The sequence below is a fragment of the Marmota flaviventris genome, chromosome 5 (assembly GCF_047511675.1).
Source record: "Marmota flaviventris isolate mMarFla1 chromosome 5, mMarFla1.hap1, whole genome shotgun sequence".
Taxonomy (NCBI): Eukaryota; Metazoa; Chordata; class Mammalia; order Rodentia; family Sciuridae; genus Marmota; species Marmota flaviventris.
The window spans coordinates 34,489,836-34,514,546 of NC_092502.1; the positions used below are offsets into that span (position 1 = coordinate 34,489,836).

General features: G+C 42.5%; 1 protein-coding gene across 3 annotated transcripts; it reads left to right on the top strand.

Annotated features, from left to right (window-relative positions):
• Positions 1 to 5,327: 5,327 nt before the first annotated feature.
• LOC114107592 (immunity-related GTPase family M protein-like) lies at positions 5,328 to 24,059 on the top strand. 3 transcript variants are annotated; one of them, XM_027955013.2, is made up of 3 exons: positions 5,328 to 5,624; positions 14,051 to 14,228; positions 19,859 to 24,059. In XM_027955013.2, the coding sequence occupies exon 3, from the start codon at positions 19,879 to 19,881 to the stop codon at positions 21,085 to 21,087; it is 1,209 nt and encodes a 402-aa protein (XP_027810814.1). In that variant the 5' UTR covers positions 5,328 to 5,624; positions 14,051 to 14,228; positions 19,859 to 19,878; the 3' UTR covers positions 21,088 to 24,059. The 3 variants fall into 3 exon arrangements, with proteins under 3 accessions (XP_027810814.1, XP_027810815.1, XP_071468224.1); XM_027955014.2 differs by lacking the exon at positions 14,051 to 14,228; XM_071612123.1 differs by lacking the exon at positions 5,328 to 5,624 and having other exon boundaries at positions 11,912 to 14,228.
• The last annotated feature ends 652 nt before the right edge of the window (positions 24,060 to 24,711 follow it).

Below are 24,711 nucleotides of genomic sequence, written 5' to 3' on the forward strand. Positions count from 1 at the left end.
TTTTACTCCTGTGGGAATGATTTGAACTCCCATCTCTGGAGTTAGTACTGCTCTGGCAGAGGTGCAGATGTCCAACCCTGCGCTCCCTCTAGTTTGTCTGATGAGGGATTTAATGGATAATGCGTCCTGGGCACTACCTTGATGGTGCTGCTGGGTTCCTCCATTGCCCCGTATATTTGTGGTTTTGGGCCCCGGAGCATTGGGCCCTCCAGTCCGTTTTTTGGCAATGGAGCCTGATGTCTTTCTCCACGATATCGTGGGTAAACACTTGGTCCTTGTCTGTTTTTTGATAATGGAATACCCTCTATGGTGGTTTGAGAACGGCATTCATTAGCCCAATGTTTCCCTCTACGGCATCATGGGCAAATACCCGGTATTCTATTCCTTTGATACCTAGCCTTGTTAAACCCTCCTCCTATGGGGCAACTCCTTTTAAAATGTCCTGTTTGATCACAATTATAGCATGTTTTTGGCCTGGCATCTAAAGCCTGTTGTACTGCTGCTAAGACTTGCCCTTGTTCATTAATGTCTCTACATAATTTAATATATATGTTTAAATCTTCATGTTTCCATGGTCTGATGACCTCTCTGCAGCAACGATTTGCTTGGTCATAAGCCAGTTGTTTTATAAATGGCATTGCCTGTTCTGTATCTCCAAATACTCTAGATGCTGTCTGAATAAGCCTATCTACAAATTCAGCGTAAGGTTCATTAGCTCCTTGTATTACCTTAGATAATTGTCCTTGTAAATCTCCATGCCCCTGTAAAGTTTTCCATGCCCTAACTGCGTCTGCAGCAATTTGTGCGTATACGCCAGGATCATATTCAATTTGTTGCCGTTGACCCTCATAAGGTCCTTTTCCTAATAACATATCTAGATTTCTTTGAGGGTAACCGGCTGCTGCATTTCGCCTAGCTGTCTCCATGCAAAATTCCTCATTGGCAACCTTCCATAACAAATATTGTCCTCCATTTAGCACAGATCGGCACATGTTAGCCCAATCTGCTGGCGTCATGTCTAAGTTGGTAATGGATTCGACCATGCTCACAGTGAAGGGTGCTTGTGGCCCGTAGGTTGTTACAGCCTCCTTTAGTTGCTTCACTGTTTTGAAATCTAAAGCACGGTGAATTCGTTGCCCTCCTGCCTTCTCAAGTACAGGGCATGCTAATCTTTTGGGTCCTGCCTCAGGATTCCATCCATCAACTACGGGAGTTGAGGGCCGCTCAGCTGTAGATGGAGCTGTTGGTTGAATTACGCCCTCTGGTGATAGAACGGGGTTAGTAGCAGCCTCCTGTTGGAATTCCCCGCCTGATGGTTGTTTTTCCTCTAAGCTTTCTTTCTTCAAACCTTCCTCTGTCTGACTAGCTTGAGAGACCTTCTCTTTTGCTTGACCTAACATGTTTTCTACCATAGTCTGGACCTCTAACAATTTACTTAACAGTCTTTCGGTTTGTTTTTTACTAGTTTCTAATCTACTATAAAGGTAACGCAACCCAATAAGATAGCATAAAACAAAACCGAAACAGAATGAAACAAAAACCGAACAAAGAATAGTTGTATCAATTTTCTCTTTCTCAGGGCCGAACAACTTCAAACCTTGAGCCAACCATTTTTCCCAGTTTGCCTGAGAAAATTCTAGGGATAGGCAGCTTGAAATAAAAACAAGATAAATCAAAACGAGAACATATTGTTTTTTGAAATGGTCACCCATTTTGTTGCCTTCCCTCAGGGGCGAGCAATTTTACTCACCTCCAAGCTTCAGGCGTTCCCTGTACGGGCCGCCAGTTGCCGCAGTCTGGCTGGGCACAAAATCACGAGCCACTCAAGCAGGAACAAAGTTTATTTTTTGAAACTGCCGCCAATGTCCGGTATGCGCCCGGGAAGATGTTTTTTCCACCCACACGGCCTCCTCCCGGAACCGCAGAGAGAGCTCCTCCCCCAGAACTCCCTCCTACTGTACTTCCCCAACCAATGGGAACTCTCCAGGAGTCCCGTAGCCGGCCTAGGTGAACAGCAGGAGTCCAATATCCATATGAATGCAAATCTTAACATAATCATATCATCTCAATGGCTAGCTGGCGTCACCTTTTGACCAAAAATGCCATGCATCATATACTTGGCTCTTAGCATAATGCCATTTCTGTGCTGACATGTAAATATTTAGGGAGCCATTTGAGGAAGTGGGAGACTTGACGTCTTGATGTTGCCTGTAACAGAGTGAAGTGAATATCATGACATCTTGTACCTTTACATCTGACTTCTGGAAAGAGATTGCTCTGTGTGAAGCAGAATCTTACCTAAGAACTCTAGAGCAAATCTCAGTTAAATTGTAGGGCCACTTGTGTTGAAACTGTAATGTCTTAGACTTATAGAGGCAGCTGAAGCCCTTGACTGGGCCCATAGAGCCGTCAGGAGATGTGAGAATCTAAGATTGGAGCTCCTTTGAGTCAAGAAACACCAGTGTAGGAGAAGTCTCCTTATACCCCAATTCTTCATTCAATGGATGAGGAAACAGATCCATAGTGATGTCCTGTCTGGCCTGGTCAGTAGAAGAACTGAGCCCAAGTCTAGGACTGAGGCAAATAGACTAAGGGGCTGACGTGACCATCAGGAGGTAGCCAACTTGCCTGTAGCCAGGAGGCCTCAGGGACCTACATTAATTGATGAACTGACCATGGTGTAGAGTAAGGATGAACAAAGGGTTCATCTGAGTCTCCAAATTTTCTCCTCAGCCAGAATATTTTTTTTTTCAGTTAGAAGTATCCTGATGCTCTTTACAAAAGACATACATTGCTGACCTACAAAGGTAAATTTACTTTGAGTAATCTCATTCTAATTGTTGTGCCTAAAGGTGAAATACTAGAGAATATTGGCCAAATATTGTTACATGGTGTGCATATACAAATATGTACTAACAAATCCATCTATTATATATAAGTATAATGTAACAATAAAAATATGGAAAAAATAAATATTGCCTCTATACATTTACTGCCTGCTTCTCCCCACTGGCCTCTGACAAAGCTGAGAACAGAACCATATATACATAACCAAATTCCCCAATATGGAAGCTGTAGATATAACAATCAGAAGCTTACTTTATAAACTGATAACAAATGTGGTGGTCTTGGAAGAAATTCTACCCAAAGTTCCATGAGGATGGGAAGCACTTCTATCCCACAGCCCAGTATACCTGTCTTACAACCTGACAACTGGAATCTCTCAGGTTTTCCAATTGCTGTTGCTAGAAGAACAGTACCAACATTTGTTCTTTTGGGCTTTGTGATTTAATTAAATTTATTTTCATATAACAGAATTATTTTCCCTCTCACTAATTTCTGTTTCCACTGTTTTTGTTTAATTCTGAAAATGACCTTCACTATTAGATAATATCATGCTCCTTTGGGTAGTCAACTTTTTTATATTCTTAAATTTTCAGAAAGAGTATTTAATACCTACAACTAATAAAATATCTACCTGCTTTAATTTAGCCAGAAAAGCCTTCATTGTCTTGAAAGTCCTAATTCATCATGCTCCCAGGGGAAGGCCTGGGACAGGAACTAGCCCTAGAGCTGCAGCCCTCAAGCATATCCAATAACTCCTGCTGGTGTGGATGTTCTTCACAAAGGTAGGACCATGGGGTGCTAACACAGATATTCCCTTGAATCTCAGGGACAGGCACAGCTCAGACCTGTAGGTGTCCTATCATCTCTTATTGTCTGTAAATGGCAGGAGCAGTCCAGCCCTTTGGGGCCTGAGTTTATTTTATACAAGAAGATCTATTGTTGGCCTAAAGTGAAAGCACATCTTACAATGGGCTATTAGCCTCTTTTTCTAAGTTGAAAGAGGAATCAAATTCAGTTTCACAATCCCTCAGGCACACTGTTATGGATGTTTGCAATCCCTTCCCAATCTCTTTCCTAAGAAAAAAATCCATTGTGTTAGCCTCTTGCAGGACCATATCTTCCTGACTTTGGGCTTCTCTCCTAGCCACAAATGCTCTGGGGTGCTTTATCTGATGTTTCCACATTAGAATGAGGATATGAGATACATACAGAGTTAAAGGGCTATCCGGAACTATACAGCCAGTAGAGACCATTGCAGAGACTTACACCTCCTATTTCCGTGATCGGTAATAAATCAGTCAGCACAATACAAGTCCAAGACCTGTGCATAAAGGTGAACTATACAGATGTGATGCATCAATTTCTGAGCCTGTCATCTAGTACAGACCGTAGACACAGGAAAAACTACTAAATACTGGGCTGGATGATCAAAATCCTGCACCATACATGGAAGAGAAAGGAGGGGGCATTTGGCAGTAATTAATAGATCCTGGGACAATGCAGCTTTCTCATGGAGACCTTCCCATGAGAGACTGAGAGAATGAGGCTGGAGACAAGAATGGGATTGTGCAGCCATAGGAAAGGTTTTCCCAGCAGTAGGAACAGTCTGGGTATCACTGGAGGAATACAGGACATCTCAGAAACTGAGAGTCTGAGAGCAGGGAATCCAAGGATAGTCAGAAAGCAACCTTACCATATATGGCCCACAGGATTTTATCAGAAATTCATATTGTATCAGGCCACTTTACTAAGCCTTGTTAAGCATAGCACTCTTCCAGCCATGGTATTAAATAGTGATACAGGCTAGAGATCACACTTCCCTATGCCCAGAGACATCAGTGATCCAGAGAATTTCTCTGATGAAGGACATAACCCAGGACAGTGACAACTGATTATGTAGAAGAAAAGAAGGCAATACAGTTAATGTGAGCCTCTCCTGAACTCTGACTAGTGTGAGATCAGAAGAAGACAACAATAAAGCCCAAGTATACTGGAATGAGTAAGTGCCTTAACCCAGGGTAGATCAGAGGTGCTCCCTGATGGGCACTGCTTTCTCATCTGAGATGAGCAGAGTGGGAGATGGCAAATGAGACCTCGAGAGCAGATCAGAGAAAGTAACCAAAGGAAGCAACTGCAGTAAGTAACTGCAACTATCTGAGGGGCTAGGCCTCTCCAAGTCTGAAGGTCAACATCACTCAAGGCTGGATACCATCATCTAGGGCAATAGGCTCCAGCAAGGGAGGAAACAAGGTCAGACCCAGGATGCCGCCCTCTGCCTGGGCAGATCTAAGAAACACTGAAGTTGGACTCAGGCCAACAATGCGGTACCTTTGCCCAATTTTGAAAGCAAAAGTGAAAACTGATTGGCTGAATCCTGAAAACCAGTCACTTACAAGAATAGAAACTGAAACCTGCCCTCATTGAAGTTCCCTCCCTGTGAATCTGAGGCAGGCAGCCAGACTCAAATCTATAAACAGCCAAGCAGTGAGCAAGGACAGCACAATAACTCTACTGTGAAGTAAAGAAAGAAAAGGCAGAAAGACTGAACTCTTCTTTTTATCTCCTGTCCTCTCCTCCTCTATTGGTTCTTCCTCAGAAGAATCCAGCTCTCCACAATTTCTGATTTCTGATTTCTGAAGCTACCTGGGACTGGATTCCAGTTTGGGAAGGTTGCAGAGGCAACTGCCTCTGTCTGAGGACAGCAACTTTTCCCCAGGGAGGCAGTGATACACCAGGAGAACTGCTGACATCTCCTCACAGCCATTCCTCTGCAGCAGGTAAGAGATTGTCTCCTAAGTGCAGCTTGCTAATAACTCTACTCATAGAACGACATTAAAGGTGGATCCTTTACACCAGAGCAGGAGAGCTTGGGATCAGGCTTACTGTGTTCTCTCTGACATCCTGCAGGGGACACAAAGTATCCTAATTTTTGGTGCTCTAAAAATATCCAACTCACCAGTGTGGAAACAATGTGCTTCTCTCTCACCTCTGCATTCCTGGAATTGTGTGTAATCTGATGGGAACCAAATTTGGAAAAAGAGGATGGGATGTGCCACCCATGTTGTCTTAGAGTCTAAACTGAAAACTTTATTTTTCCCATGAAGTCAGACTCCCAGGATCAGAATTAGCACCAGGCAACATCTGAAAGAACCTGAAATTATGAGTTCCTTACCTGGACCACCCAGGGAATGGGAATCTGAGGACGATGTGTCTGAGTGAACCCTTTGCCTGACTCAATGCACATGTATTATCTACCTAGCTCTATTGCCTGGCACCAACTCATTCCTTTATGGGCTACCATAATGAGGTGGGAGCTTTTCAAACACCATTTTCCCAGAGCATGCTAGGTCCAGTACTATACCCAATGATCCTGGAGAGGTTTGCCACTCTTTCCTGGAAAAAAAATCAGCACATTGTTTTTCCCTCAATTAAGTCAAAGAGGGCCATTCTGGGAATCTGCGTGCTAAGATAATGCTGGCTGCCTCTATGTGCTCCTTCTAAAGAGGAAGGATAAAAAAGCAGCACACCTCAGTGCTATAGGCCTCTACCAGGAAGGGTTTAGTCTAAGAAATGAAAGGCACCTCTGCACCTCTGTAGGGAGCCTCCATTGAGACATCTGCCAAGAAGGATAGTGCCAAGACAGTAATGGGCACCTATGATGCTGGCAGATACCATGAGCACCTGAGAAGGAAGGGTCAAGTCTGGGGAGCTGTGAGAATCTTCTGAGGGCCTCCCTCAACCTTCAGGACCTCTGGCATGGAGGGCAGAGACCAGATTCCAGCATGCAGGTGTGACGCTAGCTGCCACCATAACTCTCTTAGACAGTGCCCTACCCAAACACAGCCCTGAACTCAAATCACTGGCCACACAGTGTTCTTGCCACCACCTCAGCTTCCAGATCACCACCATCACACTGCTGTAGTGTGCTACCTTGGCTGAAGCACAAACCTACAAGGGTTAGCCCTCACCTGTTTACATAACCATGAGAGCATTCAAGAAAACTGTCTCCATTTTAAATATCCCAGCAAGGAGAAAACTGAATCCTTTTATATTGTTGCAATAAATATTCTGTGTAGGAGATTTAATGAGCTGTCTATTAGGGTTCCCCTTTCCTGGCAGAGTCCACAAGCTGCATAGCTGTAGGACAGCTTTCTACTCTCCACCCTTTCTAGTAGGGGCACACAATGGTGACGTTTGGAGACCTTGCAACCAGATTCGCATGCATGGCCCTCCCTGTCAAAGACATTCATGGGGAAGTGCTAGCATCAGACATGTGTGTCATTCTCTTTAGGCCTGATAGGTTCACTGGTAGTTGTGCAAGTACCTGCCTTTTCCTGATGGAGGTGTCCTTCCCTCCTGATAGAGGTGCTCAGCAGAGGCTCCTTAGGCACTGACTCCGTGAAATTGTACTGCATTGTGCTCCACTCCCTATCTTTGCAGAAGCTAGGATGGTGAGGATGGGTGGTTCACAAGCTTTCAGTTCACAACTTACTTCGTTAACTCCACTTCAAAGATGTCAGATTTGCCTCTTCCTCTTTCTCCCTATGTTTTCCTGCCCTTCAGCCATTCGCTACTGGTTCAGATGCTCATTCCTGGTTAATGACTTCTTTCTTGTATTATATTCCAGTAACCAAACCATACCCTCTGCCAGTCAGTTCTTTGATCAGCTGCTCTTTCACTTCTTTGTTCCAACCTTGGAGGAATTGAGATCTGCAGTCCACCTTCTCTCTGAAATCTCCCACCAATCCCCAAAGGGCAGCTCTTCCATATGTCTGTATATGGGTGTTTGTACTTGCGTGTATCTGTGCAAGGGTTTCATATGTGTGTGTGCATAGGTGTGTAGAGAGAGTAGAGTTGACTTGATTGTCTGCATCCTGGAGTATGCTGAATTCCATACAGAAATAGAAATTAAAATTATAAGTCCTACACATGATCCTCCCCTATTTTGTTGAGGACAGTGACTCTCTGTTCACATGAAGAACAGGCAGTAACAAGGCCAGAGACAAACAAGGTGCTGAGTGTGGATGGAGAAAAATACAGGTTTGGCACATTCACTGCATAGTGAGGAGATGACCAAAATAGGCAGCGGCCAGCCAACTCCATCTTCCCTTGCTCCTTTCCCAAAAGCCCCAAGTGACACTTGTTGGAAATTTATGTACCAAGTAAATACAGATGCCCAGTTAAATAAGAACATTGAGAATTAGAGTAAAAGATATCAGGAGGGACATAACTGAAGATTTGCTAGTTGGAAAACTGAAACAAGTAAGTCACAGCAGTTTACAGATGTGTAAGAGACAAATACCAGAAAATCAAAAATATTAACCATAAAATAAAAAATGTTACTAAAATGTCACTAGAGGCTGGCCCTCATTGACTTCCTTAATGTTTTTTCCAGACACATTCTTGTGGAACAAAACCATTTCCCCATTGATTATATTCTGAGCTACCTAGACAGCCACCCACTTCAGTTTCTTGCCATCCCATTTCCTGATTATTCCATTGAGAGAAATTAGAATCATAGATGGAAAAAACTATGGCTCAGAAATTTGCATGTAAACTGTGATTGATAAAATTTTATTACCTTTCTCTTCCCTATGAATTAAAATATTTGAAAAACTCAGAGGTAGAGTTTCATAAAATATAAAGAATTTAGTAGAAGTTAGTGTTTAGAATTCAGGGCAAGTTACAAAAGCTTATGCCCAATATCACCCTAATCATTTAAATAAAATGAAGGAATTAATAAGAGAAACTTTTCTCATTAATGAAAGAAATGCCCCCAGAGCCCACAGTGATTATCCTTCTGAGGTGTAGGTTTGCCAGAACCTGGGTCCTGCCACCAGCAGTTTCCCAGGTAATTGGAGAGATCAAGCATTAGGAGAACAGGTGCTATTAGGAGAAACAAGAGAGACCATATGTTGAGATTTGTAGAAGGCTTAGTGGGCTCCATGGACATCAGGAGTAATGAGGTCTCAGAGTTTGGAGATGGAAGAGAGACAGTATAAGGCGTCAAGGAGGATGGTCAGGATTAGGGTCTGGTGGTGGGGAGGTGATAGTGAAGCACAGGATGTGGCACATGAGAGTGAAAGTGGTCAGCTGGTACAGGCATCTGCTGAAGTTGGTTCCTGTGGAGATGCCCTCAGGGCAGCTGGACACACCTATTAACAGGGAGGAGGCCAATCTTACTGTGCAAGTGATGCAGGGAACACTGGTGAGTTGGAATGGGGACATTCAAGCAGAGATGTGGAGGGAGCTCTTAATATCCATGAAAATCAGGGATCATAGAGGCTGACCTCTGACAAGTACTTCCCAAATCCTGTGAAGCATGCCTTCTTGGAGTCTAAAGGCCACGGTGACCATTTCTTCTCTCCTGAGCACCCCTGCAGGTTTTAGCCCTCCATCAACTCCAGGATGACATGATCTTCTGAGTAAGTATGTACTGTACTTTTTGGTTTAGCTCATGAAAAGCAAAATAAATACAGGCTCCTCATAACTAATCAAGAAATAGGAAAGAATAGAAGAAAAGAAAACAAAATTCTTTGGGGGGAAACAGGCAGGTATGAGGTGAGATGTGTTCATCAACACGAGGAGGCCAACATGGGCCTCTGAGGATTCTGGCTCCTTCAAGTATCTCCCAGTGTGACTCTCACATACCTGAAAATAGTTCTTCTCAGTACCCATGACAATAGAGCACAAAGCAAAGATGATAAGCCCAAATCTGCCACTGTGTATATGATTAGTATTCATGCCTGATCTTTTCCTACTCTGCTGAGGGAAGGGAGCTTGAAGCCCTGATTAGTTATGAGAAAAAGCTGAGGTGAGTGTCATAGACTTTGAGTGACTTAGCTCCCAGCATTTCTTTATGGGCAAATGACCCACATTCATACCTTCTTATCACATAAGGATCTGCAGGTAATCCATAGTTCTGGTGCTATCCAAAATGTCTAACACCAGACTATCCCTGCTGGAGCTTCTAGGAAAATGGTATCTTCAAGGATAGGCCATGAGTGGTCTGAGTATCTTACATCTGCATTCTGTGTCCATTCATTAGGCCCATCCTGCCTCCAGACAATTTTACCTGATCCTCAATCCACAAAGAGACCCTGTAGTGCCCATTCTAAATCATTCCAAGGGTGAACTCTCCACTTATTCCAGGGGGAAGATGAGTATTGAGTCTGAGGTCAGTTGAGTCAGTGGCCTCCGAATGACCCAAAACCCTGAGTGTGAATGCTGTGGTCACTGAGAAGCAAGGTTGTTGAACTCTTCTCTCTTACCTTCCTGTGCCTGCTCTAGGACCTGGGCCTCTTTGCTCATGTAGACAGCACACAGAGAGCAGGACACAGAAACTGCCCTGTCAGTCTCACAAGGCAGGGACTGAAATTTGCAAGAAGTTGACAGCAGCTCTCCTCAGGCCTCACAGGGAAGCTGACGTCTTAGAAGAATTATTTTGTTTTGAAGAGAAGAGAGTTCCCTGGCTTTTGTTCAAGGCTTCCATTAATAGCTAAGACAAGAATGTGAAAGCAACTCCAATTTCTTCCTCTTCTGCAAAACTCATTGATTTCCAGGAATGTGAAAGCAAAAGGCATGTTGGCCACTAGGGGGGCTCACACTACTTGTCATTGAACATGTGAGTCAGAGAGAGAAGAGGGGGTAGAAACCATGGGAGCAGGACTGGGGCTTCCAGTGACTAGAGAGTCATTGCTCAAGTCTCTGGGCAGTGCAGGGCAGTGGCTGTGAGCCTGCTTTTTCTCACATTGCACAGCCCCTGTGTTCTGTTCCCTCCACAGTGAGCATGGGACTGGCCTAACTTTACTCTCCATTTCTGCTTCTCTTCTTCCAGTTTGGAGGAAGACAAGGAAGGGAATTGGAAACTTCTCTGGACTCTCTGAAAGTAACATAATTGCTTTTTCCCCAGCCTCCTGGCATTGCCCTTTGATAGGAGACCTCCTCCACTCTTTGGTGGAAATAACATACTTCTTCAGCCAGTGCTTCTGTGCCACTCTGCACTTTTATTCCTTGGTCCCCCTAATCTGTCTAATAAACCCTAGACTCCTATGCAATTAAAATCCCTCCCCCACTACCCCAGCTCAGTCCCTTCTCCCACTGGGATATCTGCTAAAGGGACACAAATCCGTTTCTCTCCTCTTTCATGCACAAATCATCTCCATTATGAAGATGGTAGGGAGAAGTAAGCAGGAAGGGATACATTCAGGTGGCAGGTACGATCCTGCTGATGGCTGCTGTGTGGTGAATTTTGTTCACATATAGGGACCGTGTGGGTTCACATAGATGTCCTTACTGGGGTATGAGAGACAGGCACAGCCCAGACCTGCAGGCCTCATTCCCCCTTCTCATTGTGTGCACATCATGGAACCACCTAGACCTTTTTGACTGAGTTCCTTTTACCTAAGAAGACCCATATCCAGCTTTTATTATTGCAATAAGATGATTGCATTTTATTTTCTGCATGAAAGGAAAAATCAAGAGTAGCGACACTAGTTTCAAAATCCTTCAGCCACACAGGATTACATAGCTTATTATTAACCTTTGCAGTCTCCACCTCAAATTTCAGAAAACAGATTCACCTTTTTTTTTTCATTTTTTTTTCCGGAAATCAGAGAGTGAAAGGTACTGTGGCCTCTAGGGGCTCATACTACTTGTTGCTGAACAGATGACTCATAGATACAGAAGTGATTGGAAACCACTGGGGCAGGACTTGGGCTTCCAGTGACCAGAGAGTCACATCACCCATATATCCCGAGGGAGCATTCAGTAGGCAGAAATTGTGCTAAGGCCCCTAGATCAAGATACAGTGTCAGTGCAGTGTCTGTGTGAGCCTGCTTTTTTCTGTCTGTGCTCAGCCCCTGTGGTCTGATTTCCTCCACAGTGAGCACAGGACTAGCTGAGATCTCCTCTTTATTCCTGATGCTCTTCACCAAGTTTGGAGGAAGAACTTGCCAGTAGGTATTAGGGGATCAATGAAGAGAACTGGAGAGGTGCCTGGACCAGCTAGAAGCAACATTGTCCTTCTCTTCCAACTCTGCATTGCCCTTTGCTAGAAGACTGTCTTCTATACCTTGGTGGAAATATTCCAGAGTTTTTAGGTCTTCTATACTATCCTCAAGATATCCAGTCTCTAATCCCACTCAGAAATTCAATGCATCTAATAAAGAACTCTAGATTCTTAGGAAATTGAAATCTTCCCCACCCCTTCCTTGGCTCACAGCCTGCTCCCACTGACACACCTACAGCAAAGACTGGAGTGATCTACCAGCCCTCATTTTGGCTAGCTACAAAGTTCTGTATTATAGGCTATAGGTGCCAGAGGGGAAGGAAACTAAAAAAGGCAGGAAAAGACACACTCGGGTGGGATGATTGCAGTCTTTCTGATGGTTACTGTGTGGTAAATGCTCTTCATATAAAAGGGAAAAGGGATTTTCACACAGTCTTCCCATTTGTGCTCTCGGGGATAGAGATGGATTAAACTTAGAGGCCACTTAATCCTCTCCTGCCATTTTGTGAAAATTGTGGAGCAACCTGACTCTGTTTTGATTGAGTTCATCTTACTGAGGAAGACCCATGTCCAGATAAACATCTTCTGCTAGTTAGCAGTTTTTTACTCACAGGTGGAATCAAGGATGGCAAAGCCAATTTTAAAACCCCTTAGCCACATCAGTGTTCATAACTCATTATCCACATTTACAATCTTTCCGCAAAGCTCAGAAAACAGACTCAGTCTCCACCTTGTTACTGTCACATAACTCCAGACCTGTGGTCCCTTGCCTTACCATATACTTTCCGATTGATTCTACATTAGAATAAGGAGATGAAATCCACTGAGAAGTCAAAGGCCTGTCTAGGATCAGATGTCCACTCATTCCCCCATTGAGGACTCAGACCTCTACCTTCTCATCCTTTCTGGTGACTCATTCAGTCTAGCACAGGTTCAAAAACCTCAGTGTAATTTGAACCTGATGATGGGGGAATTTCAGAGCCTGGTACCTAGTGCAGATTCCAAGCAATAGGGAAACTACTAATGTGCTGGGTTGAGCATTCAGGTAGCTACACTGAGCAGGAAGGAGGATGGATGGGGCACCCAGAGGGTGGAAGATAGGGTCCTGTGGACAGTGTATCTTGGTCATGGAAGTCTTATCAATATGTGGTGCTAGAGAGGAGGCTTAGGAGTTGCAGCCATGGGAAGGACTCTCCCAACAGCAAGAATAACATGTATGAAATGTAAGCCACTCAGGAATACAGTTATCCCAGAAGCTAGAATGAACCCTGTGGATGGAACAGAACGTTCAGGGACAATTAGGAGGTAGTCAGACTACCTTGGTCCACAGACAATGCTCAGAGTTTCATACTTTATCTGCTACCCTATCTTGCTCTGGTAATCATGGCATTTTCCCAGTCATGTTAATTAGCAGCATTAATCCCCATGGTTAGACCTATTAGTGGTCAGGCCTGCCCCTCTTAAAGTAGACATCAGCCAGGAAAGTGACAATCAATTATATGGAGTGGCAGAGTGTAAGCTGGTTATAGAGAGTCTTTCCTGAACTGTGAGAAGTCAGAGGTCAAAAAGAATCACAAATTAACAGCCAGGTATTCTGGAGTGGACAAATGCCTTGACCTGTGGGATGATCAGGGTAGCTCCATTGTAGAGAGCGATTATGCACCTGAGTTGAGTGGTATGGGAGTGAGCAAACGAAGCTAGCCAGGGACAACAACCACTAGGAGGAACTTAGCAGTTAGTACCTGCAACTGTCCAATGGGCCTGCCCTTACATCTTCCAGATGTTAACATCTCAGAGGACACGGGCTCCAGGAGGTGAGGAAGAAAGTCTAGGCCCAGAATGTCTTCATCCTGGTCTAAACTTTCATAGCCCCTCAGCAGAGCTAAGACATCCTGGACTTGGATTCAGGCTAGAATTGAATGGTTTCTACTCCTACTGGAAGGCAAAAGTGGAAACTGAATGGCTGTATCCTGAAAATCAGTTACTTACAGGAATAGAAACTGAAACCTTACCCCACCAATGTTCCCCTCCTTGTGGAGCTGAGGCAGGCAGCCTGACTGAAATCTACAAACAGCTGAGCAGTGAGCAGGGGCAGCACAATAACTCTACTGTGAAGTGAAGAAAGAAAACCCAGGAAGACTGAACTCTCCTTTCTAGCTCCTCTCCTCTCCTTCTCTATTCATTCTTCCTCAGAAGAATCCAGCTCTCCACAAGTGACTTCTGCCTTCTGAAGCCACCTGGGACTGGATTCAAGTTTGGGAAGATTGCAGAGGCAATTGCCTCTGTCTGAGGGCAGCAACTTTTCCCCAGGGAGGAAGTGATATCCCAGGAGAACTTCTGACATCTCCTCACAGCCACCTCTCTGCAGCAGGTAAGAGAATGTCTCCTAAGTGCAGCTTGCTAATAACTCTGCTCATAGAATGACATTAAAGGTGGATCCTTTACATCAGAGCAAGAGAGTTTCAAATCAGGCTTACTACACTCAGGGTGTGTTCATAGCAGAGCCTCTCTCTGATGTCCTTTGGTGACCACACACACCCTAATATTTTTGGTGTTTCCAAAACATCTAACCTTCCAGTGCATAAGCAACATTCTTTTCACTTACCTACAAATTTCTGGCATTGTGGGTCTCATAAAGAAATAGCATGTGTTGTGCCACCCTCACTGTCTTAAAATATAAGCTAGACACTCTTCACTCTCCCCATGAAATTATAATCAGCCAAAGGCAATATCTAAAAGAACCTGGAATTATGACAACCTAGGAACTCTTTACCTGGACCACCCAAGTAATGGGAATCTGAGGTTAGGTTTAGCATTATATGTGAGTGACCTTTTTGCCTGATTTAATTCAAATGTTTTATCTTCATGAGAAACTAGCTCTATTGCTGGACACCAACTCAATCTTTTTGGGGTACAATAATGAGGTTGGAGCTTTTCAAACACCATCTTCCCAGAGTATGCCAGGTCCAGTACTGTACCCAATAATCCTAGAGAGGGTTGTCACCCTTTTGGGGAATTAATCAGCACATTGATTTTTCCCTCAGTTTCCTGATGATTTTAAAATGAGCAACAATGCAAAAGTTTGGGCCCACATTAGGATCTATGTTCAGAAAAGTCCTTGATGCTTCAGATACGTTTCTAGTCAAGTTTGGTTCCCACATCTCTGTGAGTCCCTTTGATGAGAGCTCAAGATAGGTAGATGAGGCATGAATTACACAGAACTCTGCATAAGGGTTTACAAATAAGTAGTTTTTTATTCCATACTTATTAAGCATCTAAATCCCATAGAAAAAATATTTTTTCTGGGATATTAACCTATTGTGTATATTATATATTTTTCCACTTAATTATCAAAACAGAATTTAAGGTGTTTTGAGTCCATATGAAGATCTGTGATTGAACTCAAGACAAGTCAGGGGAAGTAATTCAGGGGCTACTGCCCACTTCAGTTCTTTATGGTTTCAGCCCAGTGGTATATCTGACAAGAACATTAATCCTATCATAGACCCACAGTAGAGCAAACTTACATGGAGGCAAAATACATAGCTGCCCACAGCTGATTTGTCAAGACTATAATTCACACAGGAGATTGTCTGGGGACTTCAGGGTAATTGAGGGCTCCTAGAAACTCTCACATCCCTCAAAAAGGTTACCCTGGTTGAAAAGGAGAAACATAGGATTTGAAAAAGGCTTGTGTTTTAAAGGAGTGGTTGTTGTAGGGACATATGAGGCAAGGCACCAAAGATAGCAGAAACAGTTTTATTTAGCTGCAGCCAGGCTCAGAGGGCACAGTTTTGCTGTAATCAATCAATCCCCTGAATCCTGAGTTCAGGTAGTTTCAGAGTTTTATACCAAGCATGTATGTAAGGGGAGGGTCTCAGAAGTTCATAGTCTGCAGAAGTTCACATAAAATCAGCTTTTTCTTTCACTGTTTTGGGCAAGTTAACCCTTCAAGGATAGTACCTGAGAAGGGGAGAACTTCTTCTCCCCTTTCTTTCCTCCTCCTGCCAGTTGTTACCATGGAGCCCAGTTGTAACTTATCTTAAAATTGTAGACATTTGGGGCTGGGGATGTGGCTCAAGCAGTAGCGTGCTCGCCTGGCATGCGTGCGGCCCGGGTTCGATCCTCAGCACCACAAACAAAGATGTTGTGTCCGCCAAAAAAAAACTAAAAAATAAATATTAAAAAAAAAATTCTCTCTCTCTCTCTCCCTCTCTCTTAAAAAAAAAAAATGTAGACATCTCTGTGAATCCCCAGATGAATGCCAGAGGCCTTGTTTGCACATTTCTACAAACTACTATACTGGATATGTTTGTGAAAAACTAGTAGGGGGGTGCCCAGCACCTCGAGTTCTGGTATCTTTGCAGCCAGTGGCCAAATAAACAGGGCGACATGAAAATAGAAAGTTTATCTACATTGAACTCTTTTGCAAAGACTCTTTTACTGACAGTCCTAAAATCAGCTATGGTGAAGATTTCTGGAGAAGCCCAGTTAAGATTTTTCTGTGGAGAAAGGGGGTGCCACTTCATGGTATCCTTAGGAAATTGAGAGTGAAAATACTTCATGTTTCCTATTTTTTTAAACCACTTCAATTATGTCTTCTTCTTCCTTTATTACTTACCTTGTGAGTAAAGCTCATAATATTTCTAATGCAGCAAATATGAATTGTAAACCTGACCAATGAAAGGTAAAAAAAAGAGTTTCACTTGAGGCAAGACATTACCAGACAGCACAGAGATTTTTTTTTTTTTTTCTGATAAACCCTTCCAATCAGTGAGTTTCTTCCATGTGTATGTAGTTCAGAGCTCCACAGTGAGTTTCTTCCATGTGTATGTAGTTCAGAGCTCCACTTTCCTGGCTTCCAACCAGATATGTTCCTGTATTAACCAGCCCACCACAAACCACTGCCCCTTTGTACAACTGAGGATACCTTCACTCCCTGTAGGCTTTCCTCTGGCACCTCAAGTCCATCACAACTAACCTTGAGAAGGACTCCAAAACTTTCTGTGGTCACACACCTCACATGCTTGGCAGTTCCCAACCCAGACATGATGGATAAAGTTGGCCTTTTCTATCATTCCTCTTTTCTCTAAACTCTTGGCATCTCTCTAATCATTTCATTCAAAATATCCTTCTAATGGAGAAAAAGTTCCTAAAACAGGCTCTGAGAAATGGGAATGTTTTCTGGACATATCTCTTACAAGTGCAAACCAGTGAGTTTAATTAAGAGTGGGTGAAGATATGGGGTGAAAGAAAACCACATGATATCCATTTTATTCAAGTATTACTAAAAGCATATCCAGGGAGGTGTAAATGACAATTGATCACATAAGTGGAACAATGTCTCTGGCCCACTCCCTGCCAGGCTATAGTTTGGGGTTTCCTTCTGTGTGAAGTGTGCTGGCTGAGAAATACAGTGAAAATCACACAACACAGAAGCAATTTTTTAAAAATGAGAGCAGGACAACTCTACAACCTTAGGGGTTCTGATTCCACACTGGAAGGTGAGAGAGAGTGAAGAGCCCCATTTGCTTTATTTTTACATGGGGGCTTCAAATTATTTCAATTGAATGTTCTTTTGTCAAATAAGGTAGGAAGGAGGCTGTCCAAGCCCAATGGTAACACCTAAGTCCAGAGCTACAGAGCAGCCTCGCAGCCAAACAAACACCGAGGTTACCATGTGCTTTGCGTAACAAGCCACAAAATGACTCACAATTGCCAGACCAAAATCTCCTTGGCTCCAAGGCCGAATAGAGGCTATTCAAATAGTTCAGGTGTGGGACCCCCCACAAATGTCCTCACAGGCACAGCCTGTTCTTGCAATACAGTGATCATCAGTCCAGGGGTTAGAGATTCTGTATTGACCAGGACAGGTCTCTCTATGCAGACAGAAACATAGAATCACTCTCTGGTCTAATTTTAGATTATCCATTTCTTACTTTGTAATTGAGACATATCTATAAAATACTTCTTCATCCATAATCTGAAAAAATAATATCACTTATCTAATAGGGTTTGAGATTGATTAACACAGACATACAAAGGACAAGCACAGAGAACTCAGACACAGAACCTTAATACACCATGGTTAAATTTGGAGGGATAAGGAAGATTCAGAGTGATATCTTCCTCAAAAATCATAATAAGACCAGAGATCCTTCAGCAAGAGAGCTTAAAACCTTACTGGGAGGTACACATGGACTGTATTCTGAAACTCACACACAAACTCTGGGAGGTGGGTACCATGACTGCCTCAGTGCACAGGGCAGAAAAGGGGGGCTTTAGGAATTTGTCCACATTGCACAGGGCCAAACTGGTCCTCAAACTCAGGAGATCTCAACTCATTCCTTCCAAGGGAAGGTTGAATGCAGCCTTTGGGCCATATAAGCAGCATCTGAAAAAAACATGAGACACAGTGTAGGGCTGCAGGCAGAACCCAAGCCAGGAAAGGATCAAGGGGAAGGAGATGTGCCCATGGAAGGTATGGAGCACAGAAACCTACACAGTGGGACATGCAGGTGATTGAGAAACATCTCCCACAGACCATGGCCTTCTGGAGTGGAAACATGGGCACTTCAGTATGAGGACAAGACTCCAACCATTTCATGAGACCACATAGACGGGTCTGTCAAGGAGCCCCTTTTAGAAGAGAAAAGCTATGTGGAGTTTTAAAACTTTTAAACTTTGAATTCATAGACAAATAAGGAAATAAATCCACCTTTATGTATGCCTATAAAGCACCAATCTAAAAACCATAAATAAATAGAAGGAAGGAAAGTAGAGGAAAAGGAATTGGGGTGGGGGAGAAAAAGAGGGAAGGAAAAAACACTGGGGACTGAAATGGAGCACATTTTTATATTTCTTGCAGGTATGATTATGTCAAAATGAGCCCACTATTATGTATAACTCTAATGCACCAATAAAAACTTTTTTAAAAAAGGAAGAAAGAAATTATAAAGGGAAAATATCACAAAAATCACTCATAATTGTTTAATTGTAAAAGTTTATCAAGTAGGAATAATGTGTATGTTGTAACCTTGAGTAGAATGCTTTGTAATGACAAACTATCTTTGCCAATCCTGCCCCATGAAATGCTGCCAATGTAATTGCAATTATTCAGCCCAAAAGAGAAATTTACATTCATAGAAATTTAATATCAACATTATTAACAATAACAATATTATTAAATAATAATATACATACTAACTTAAAAAATGAGATTAATTGGAAAACTATTGAAGTTGATGAGAGAAAAATTTATATTCCTTGTGCCATTATACTTAAATTTATTGCAATTTTTAAAGAAAAAATGATTGTGTTCAGAAGAAAGAAAAAAAAATATAGTGTAATTAAAATAACTAAATAAATGCTGACACATAAAAGCCCAGTGAAGACTCACAGGTTCTTAGGAATGAATTACTTGGTATGGAGATCTGGCACAAGCTGACAACTGCCCTGCTGGCATTCCCATTGGTCAGTCCTGACAACCAGTCAGAGTCAGGTAAGGATGGGCTTCCAGCTGAGTGATCTGTGTGGCATTCCATTGATCATTGGAATCATTTCTGGATATATCTCTTACAAGTGCAAACCAGTGAGTTTAATTAAGAGTGGGTGAAGATATGGGGTGAAAAAACCCACATGATATGCATTTTATTCAAGTATTACTAAAGGCATATTCAGGGAAGTGTAAATGACAATTGATCACATAAGTGGAACAATGTCTCTGGCCCACTCCCTTCCAAGCTATAAGGATCAAGTCTTCTGGTGTCCACAGTCATGACTTGGAGTTCAGTATTGGCACAAGAGCTTCAGAGAAAACTTCAAGGTCTCCCCTTGAAGATTGCTCTGAAAGAGGGCTTAGCTTGCTCTGTTTTTAATTGAAGGTATTTACTATAGGTTTGATTGTAGATCTGAAACCCTGGGGAAAGGATATTATGTCTCCCAATTTCTGTGCATCCCTGAGTGTGACCATCCTAACTCCATGCAATTCTATATCTGTAGGTTACTCAACACTCATCAACATGGCAGAGGCTCCACTGTCTCCTAACACCATGTTTTCTTCTTCCCACACTTCTGTCATGTTGGACCACATATGCAGCAGTATTTTATCTATGGATATCATAAGGGACATTGAGAAGGCCTGGAAAGAAGGGAAGTTGCTGGAAGTAGTCTCTGTGGTCAGGAAGACTGCAGAGACAGTGTCCAGAATGCCAGTAAGTATTGCTGTGACTGGGGAGTCAGGCAATGGTATGTCATCCTTCATCAATGCACTGCGGAGGCTGCAACATGAGGATGAGGCCTCAGCTCCCATTGGGGTAGTGAAGACTACCCAGACAAGAGGAAGCTATTCTTCTTTCCACTTTCCCAATGTGGTGCTGTGGGACCTGCCTGGCATGGAGACTACTGCTCAAAGTCTGGAGAACTATCTGAATGAGATGCAGTTCAGCCAATATGACCTCTTTATCATCATTGCATCTGAGCAGTTCAGCATGAATCATGTAAAGCTTGCCAAAGCCATTGAGGGGATGGGAAAGAGGTTCTATGTTGTCTGGACTAAGCTGGACAGGGATTTCAGCACAAGTGCTCTCTCAAATGAAAAGATATTGCAGAATATACAAGAGAATATCAAGGAAAATCTTCAGAATGAGGGTGTGAAGGAACCCCCCACATTTCTTGTATCCAACTTTGACCCTTCATTGCATGACTTCCCAAAGCTTAGGAACACATTGAGAATAGACATCTCCAAAATCAGATGCCATAGTGTCCAAAAGATCATTTTCACTACCTGTGAAAACATCATTAATGAAAGTGTGACCTCCCTGCTGAAGAAAATAGACACAGGTGGTTTTCAGGATGTTCTTGGTATCCAGGATCCAAATAATTTGGGTGATTGTCTGAAATCCTACAGATTGTTCTTTGGTGTGGATGATAAATCTCTCAAGCAGGTGGCACAGAGCATAGGAAAGTCAGGTGAAGAGTACACAAACATTGTGAAGTCCCAGGATGCACAGACTTACCACCAAGAGAGCTCGACATTGTCTTGGATAGGAAATATTACAGTCTTTTACTTATGTATAGGTCTTAGCTACATCCCATACTATGGTAACTCAGCTGCCAAGTACCTTAACTACATGGAGCAGAGACGCTTGCTTGAATCAGTTGCTAAGGACACCAAGACCATCCTTAGGAAAGTCCTGGAAGACTTCATCAACCTTGATGAAGTACATTAACAGGCTCCTTCTTGGGGAAAGTATGAACATCTGAAGCCCTCTTCTCATTTGTGTGCCCTTACTGTCACTCAACCCTTTCAATCCCATTGATATAAGAGGAATTTCTTTCTTCTAATTGCAGTGTTACATATATTTTGCATGTGTTCCTTGTGATGGTTAATCTTGATTTTCCTCTTGGTTGGATTAAGAGAAGCCTAGAAAATCAGGAAATCACAATTCTGGGTATGTCTGTGAGGGTATTTCCAGAAATAATTGGTGTGAGGGACAGAAAACTGAGTAAGATGCACACTGAATGTGGATGGCAATGTCCAATAGATTAGAGTCCAAATGGAGCAAAAGCCAAAAGTGGAACATATGCAAGCTTCAGTCTCCTTCAACACGTGCACCTTTGCTGCTTTCATCACCTGGGAATGTTAGACTCCAGGTTCTTTGGTTTTTTCAATATGAACTCATACCAAAAACTCTCCAGGGAGTCTCTAGGCAGTGAGCCTTGGACTGGGGCTGCATCTTTGGTCCCTTTTGTTCTGAGTCTTCCAGGTTCTTGGACAGAACATCTACTGGTTTCTCTGTCTATCCAGCATACAGATGGCCATTGAGGGACTATTCAGCCTCTGATCTTACACATAAAACATGATAAGATAATCTAATAAATCCCCCTTTATATTATATATACATATGTATTTTTTTTGTGTGTGTGTGTGTGCACATACACATCCTATTGATTCTGTTCCTCTAGAGAAACCTAATTAATACATTCCCCCTTAACACCTAAAGTTAATATTATTTCTGTTTGAGACCTCTTTGTCTTTCTATTTTCCTTTCTTCTTACCTGTTATTCCCTGGCACAGAGAAAAGAGCTTCCCTTCAGAAATGATTAAGCATGTGTTTTTAGACATTCTCTGAAAAGCATTTCTGGTAGAGCTAGGATTCCAAGGCTAATCTGGCTGCCTATAAAGCCCTGTTCTTCATCATCATCTCCTCAGAAGATGCCCAAACCTTCCATGTATAAAAAGGATATGGGAGGGGCTGGGGTTGTGGCTCAGCGGTAGAGTGCTCACCTAGCATGTGTGAGGCCCTGGGTTCGATCCTGAGCACGACATAAAAATAAATTAATAAAAAATAGGTATAAAAAGGATATGGGAGATGAATTCAAGTATCATTGTAAGTGGGATTCACAAGCCATTGAATGGAAAGGCAACCTGACAATTCTAAGTATGACTGTCCCATCAAAGTTGGATCTAGTTATAGCTCCCTCTCATTCTCATGTCAGACCTGGATTTTTGTTGGTCCTGAGTGCATAACACATCTCCATTCAGACACTCCCTCTGCTCCAGACACAAACTGACTCCTATCACTTTTCCCCAGAGCTTTTCCCTTTCTTTTCTCACTCAGTTCATCTGTTTTACTATTTATCAATAGTGTTAGGTGTTCTCCTAGGATCCTCCTTTCCCCTCATTTCCAGATTTCACTGATGACCAAGTGCTGTCAATTCAATCTCTTTAACATATTTCAGTTCCTTGCCCTAAGTTAGAATTCCTAAGTTAGACACCATTTAAATAAATTACTAATAAAGATTTAGGTTTACTTTATATGTTAGTTATAAGAATAGAAAAGACTAAGAATTTTCAGCCACAGAAGAATTGACATGACAATGAGAAAAATTCTACCTTAAGTTCAAATATCCACCTAATTTTTCTTTTGTGAATATGATTCTGCTCCTGGTAAAAGTTTACAAAGGAAGCACAGGAAGTTTTTTTTTTTTTTTTTTTTTTTTTTTTTTTGTCATTTTTATACTGCTTGGAAAGAAATTTCTCAAGTTATCACACATCATCTCCATCTTCCCTTTCTACTTTCTACTCAATTGTACCCAGAATACCTTCCTGCTTCCAAGCTCACATTTCTCCTTTCTGCCTCTGGTTCTTGCCTGTCCATCCCCAATTCCATCTGTCATCTCTCACCATGCCTGGTTTCATACCATTATTTCCAATAATAGCAAACTGACTATATCATCCAATTACACCTGACTGTTTTAAGCTTCTAAATCCTTGCCTTGAATACTTTCAAACTCATGCTTTGCACCCAGAACAATTCCCAGCCATAAGACAAGCTCTGGAAAACTATTTCTCAGATACTCCCATCCTGCCTGGAATACAGAAGATGGCACATAAACTAAATAGCACCACCTTTACCTCTGTATTAAGTGATTAAATTAAATTAATAACATTCAGAAACATACTTCAGATAATGTGAATGTTTATTAGGGTTGCATTGTAGAGTTACTTTGGTTAATAGTGTGAGGGAAGGCTGAGGGTATAACTAAATGGCAGAGCACTTGCCTAGCAGCAGGATGCCATGGCTTTGATATCCAGAACCAAAAAAAAAGATAATTAACCAATTAATTTAATATCAAAAGAGAGGGAAATTATATTAGTTAATAAAAACAACAAACTGAAGCATTGTCACTAACATAAATAGCTTAAGAGTTCCTAAGTTAGACACCATCTAAATAAGTTAATAATAATGATCTAGGTTTATTTTATATGTTAGTCATAAGAATAGAATGGACTAAGACTTTTTAGCCAAAGCAGAGTTGAAGCTGATAATCAGAAAAAATCTACTTTAAGTTTAAATATCCACCTTATCTTTCTCTTGTGAATGCAATTCTGCTCCTGGTAAAATGTGGGGACAAGTGCATGGAGTACTTCATATATGGCATATATTGAGGGCATCTGAGTGGCAGGCCACTCCCCTCTGGCTAGGCGCATGAGCAGCAGACCACTTACCCCCATAGGCACAGCCCTGGGTGTAAGGCCATGTATTTCAGTCCTAGCGCTTGCTCCATGGCCCGCTCCTAGATTGGTTGCAGCAAGGACAGTTAGCAGAAATTGCATTGGTGACTGCCTGTAATTTGCTTAGCTACTGCCTGAGTATATATCGTGGTAACTATGCAATAAAATCAAACCTGCTTCCTGCTTGGTCTCTGGAGGTCTTGATTAGCGACTCTGCAGCCACATTCTCCTCTACCTTGTTCTGTGGTACTCCTTGCTGGATGAGAGAAAGCCCATGCAGCTGGTGCCTTGGCAGGGATCTGAGGTAAGCCTATAAGACAGGGTGTGGCCCCTCACAGAGCGTTGAGGAAAGTGCTGCACACTTTCTTAGATACCAGAGGTTTAACCCTGAATAAGAAAGAAGCCCAGGGCTGGGGATGTGGCTCAAGCGGTAGCGCGCTTGCCTGGTATGCGTGGCCCGGGTTCAATCCTATGCACCACATACAAACAAAGATGTGTCTGCCGAAAACTAAAAAATAAATATTAAAATTCTCTCTCTTAAAAAAAAATAAAATAAAAAAGCCCAGAAGTTCTGGGATGTTGTGATTGATACCAGTCCATGGATAAATGCTGCTGTTTTTGATCCTAGGATATGGGACAAGATAATGGCAAGTGTGTGAAAAGCTGAAATGAGACAGGGGTATACTTTACCACTACATTTTTTTTTTCTATTGTGACAACCATTCAGCAAAGTTTAAGAGGCCCTCCAACAGATCCCTTGTCTGTTGCAACAGATCCCATATAATGATGGCCCTGAGGGAAGAAGAGGATATGAAAAACAGGCTAAGGGGAAAAA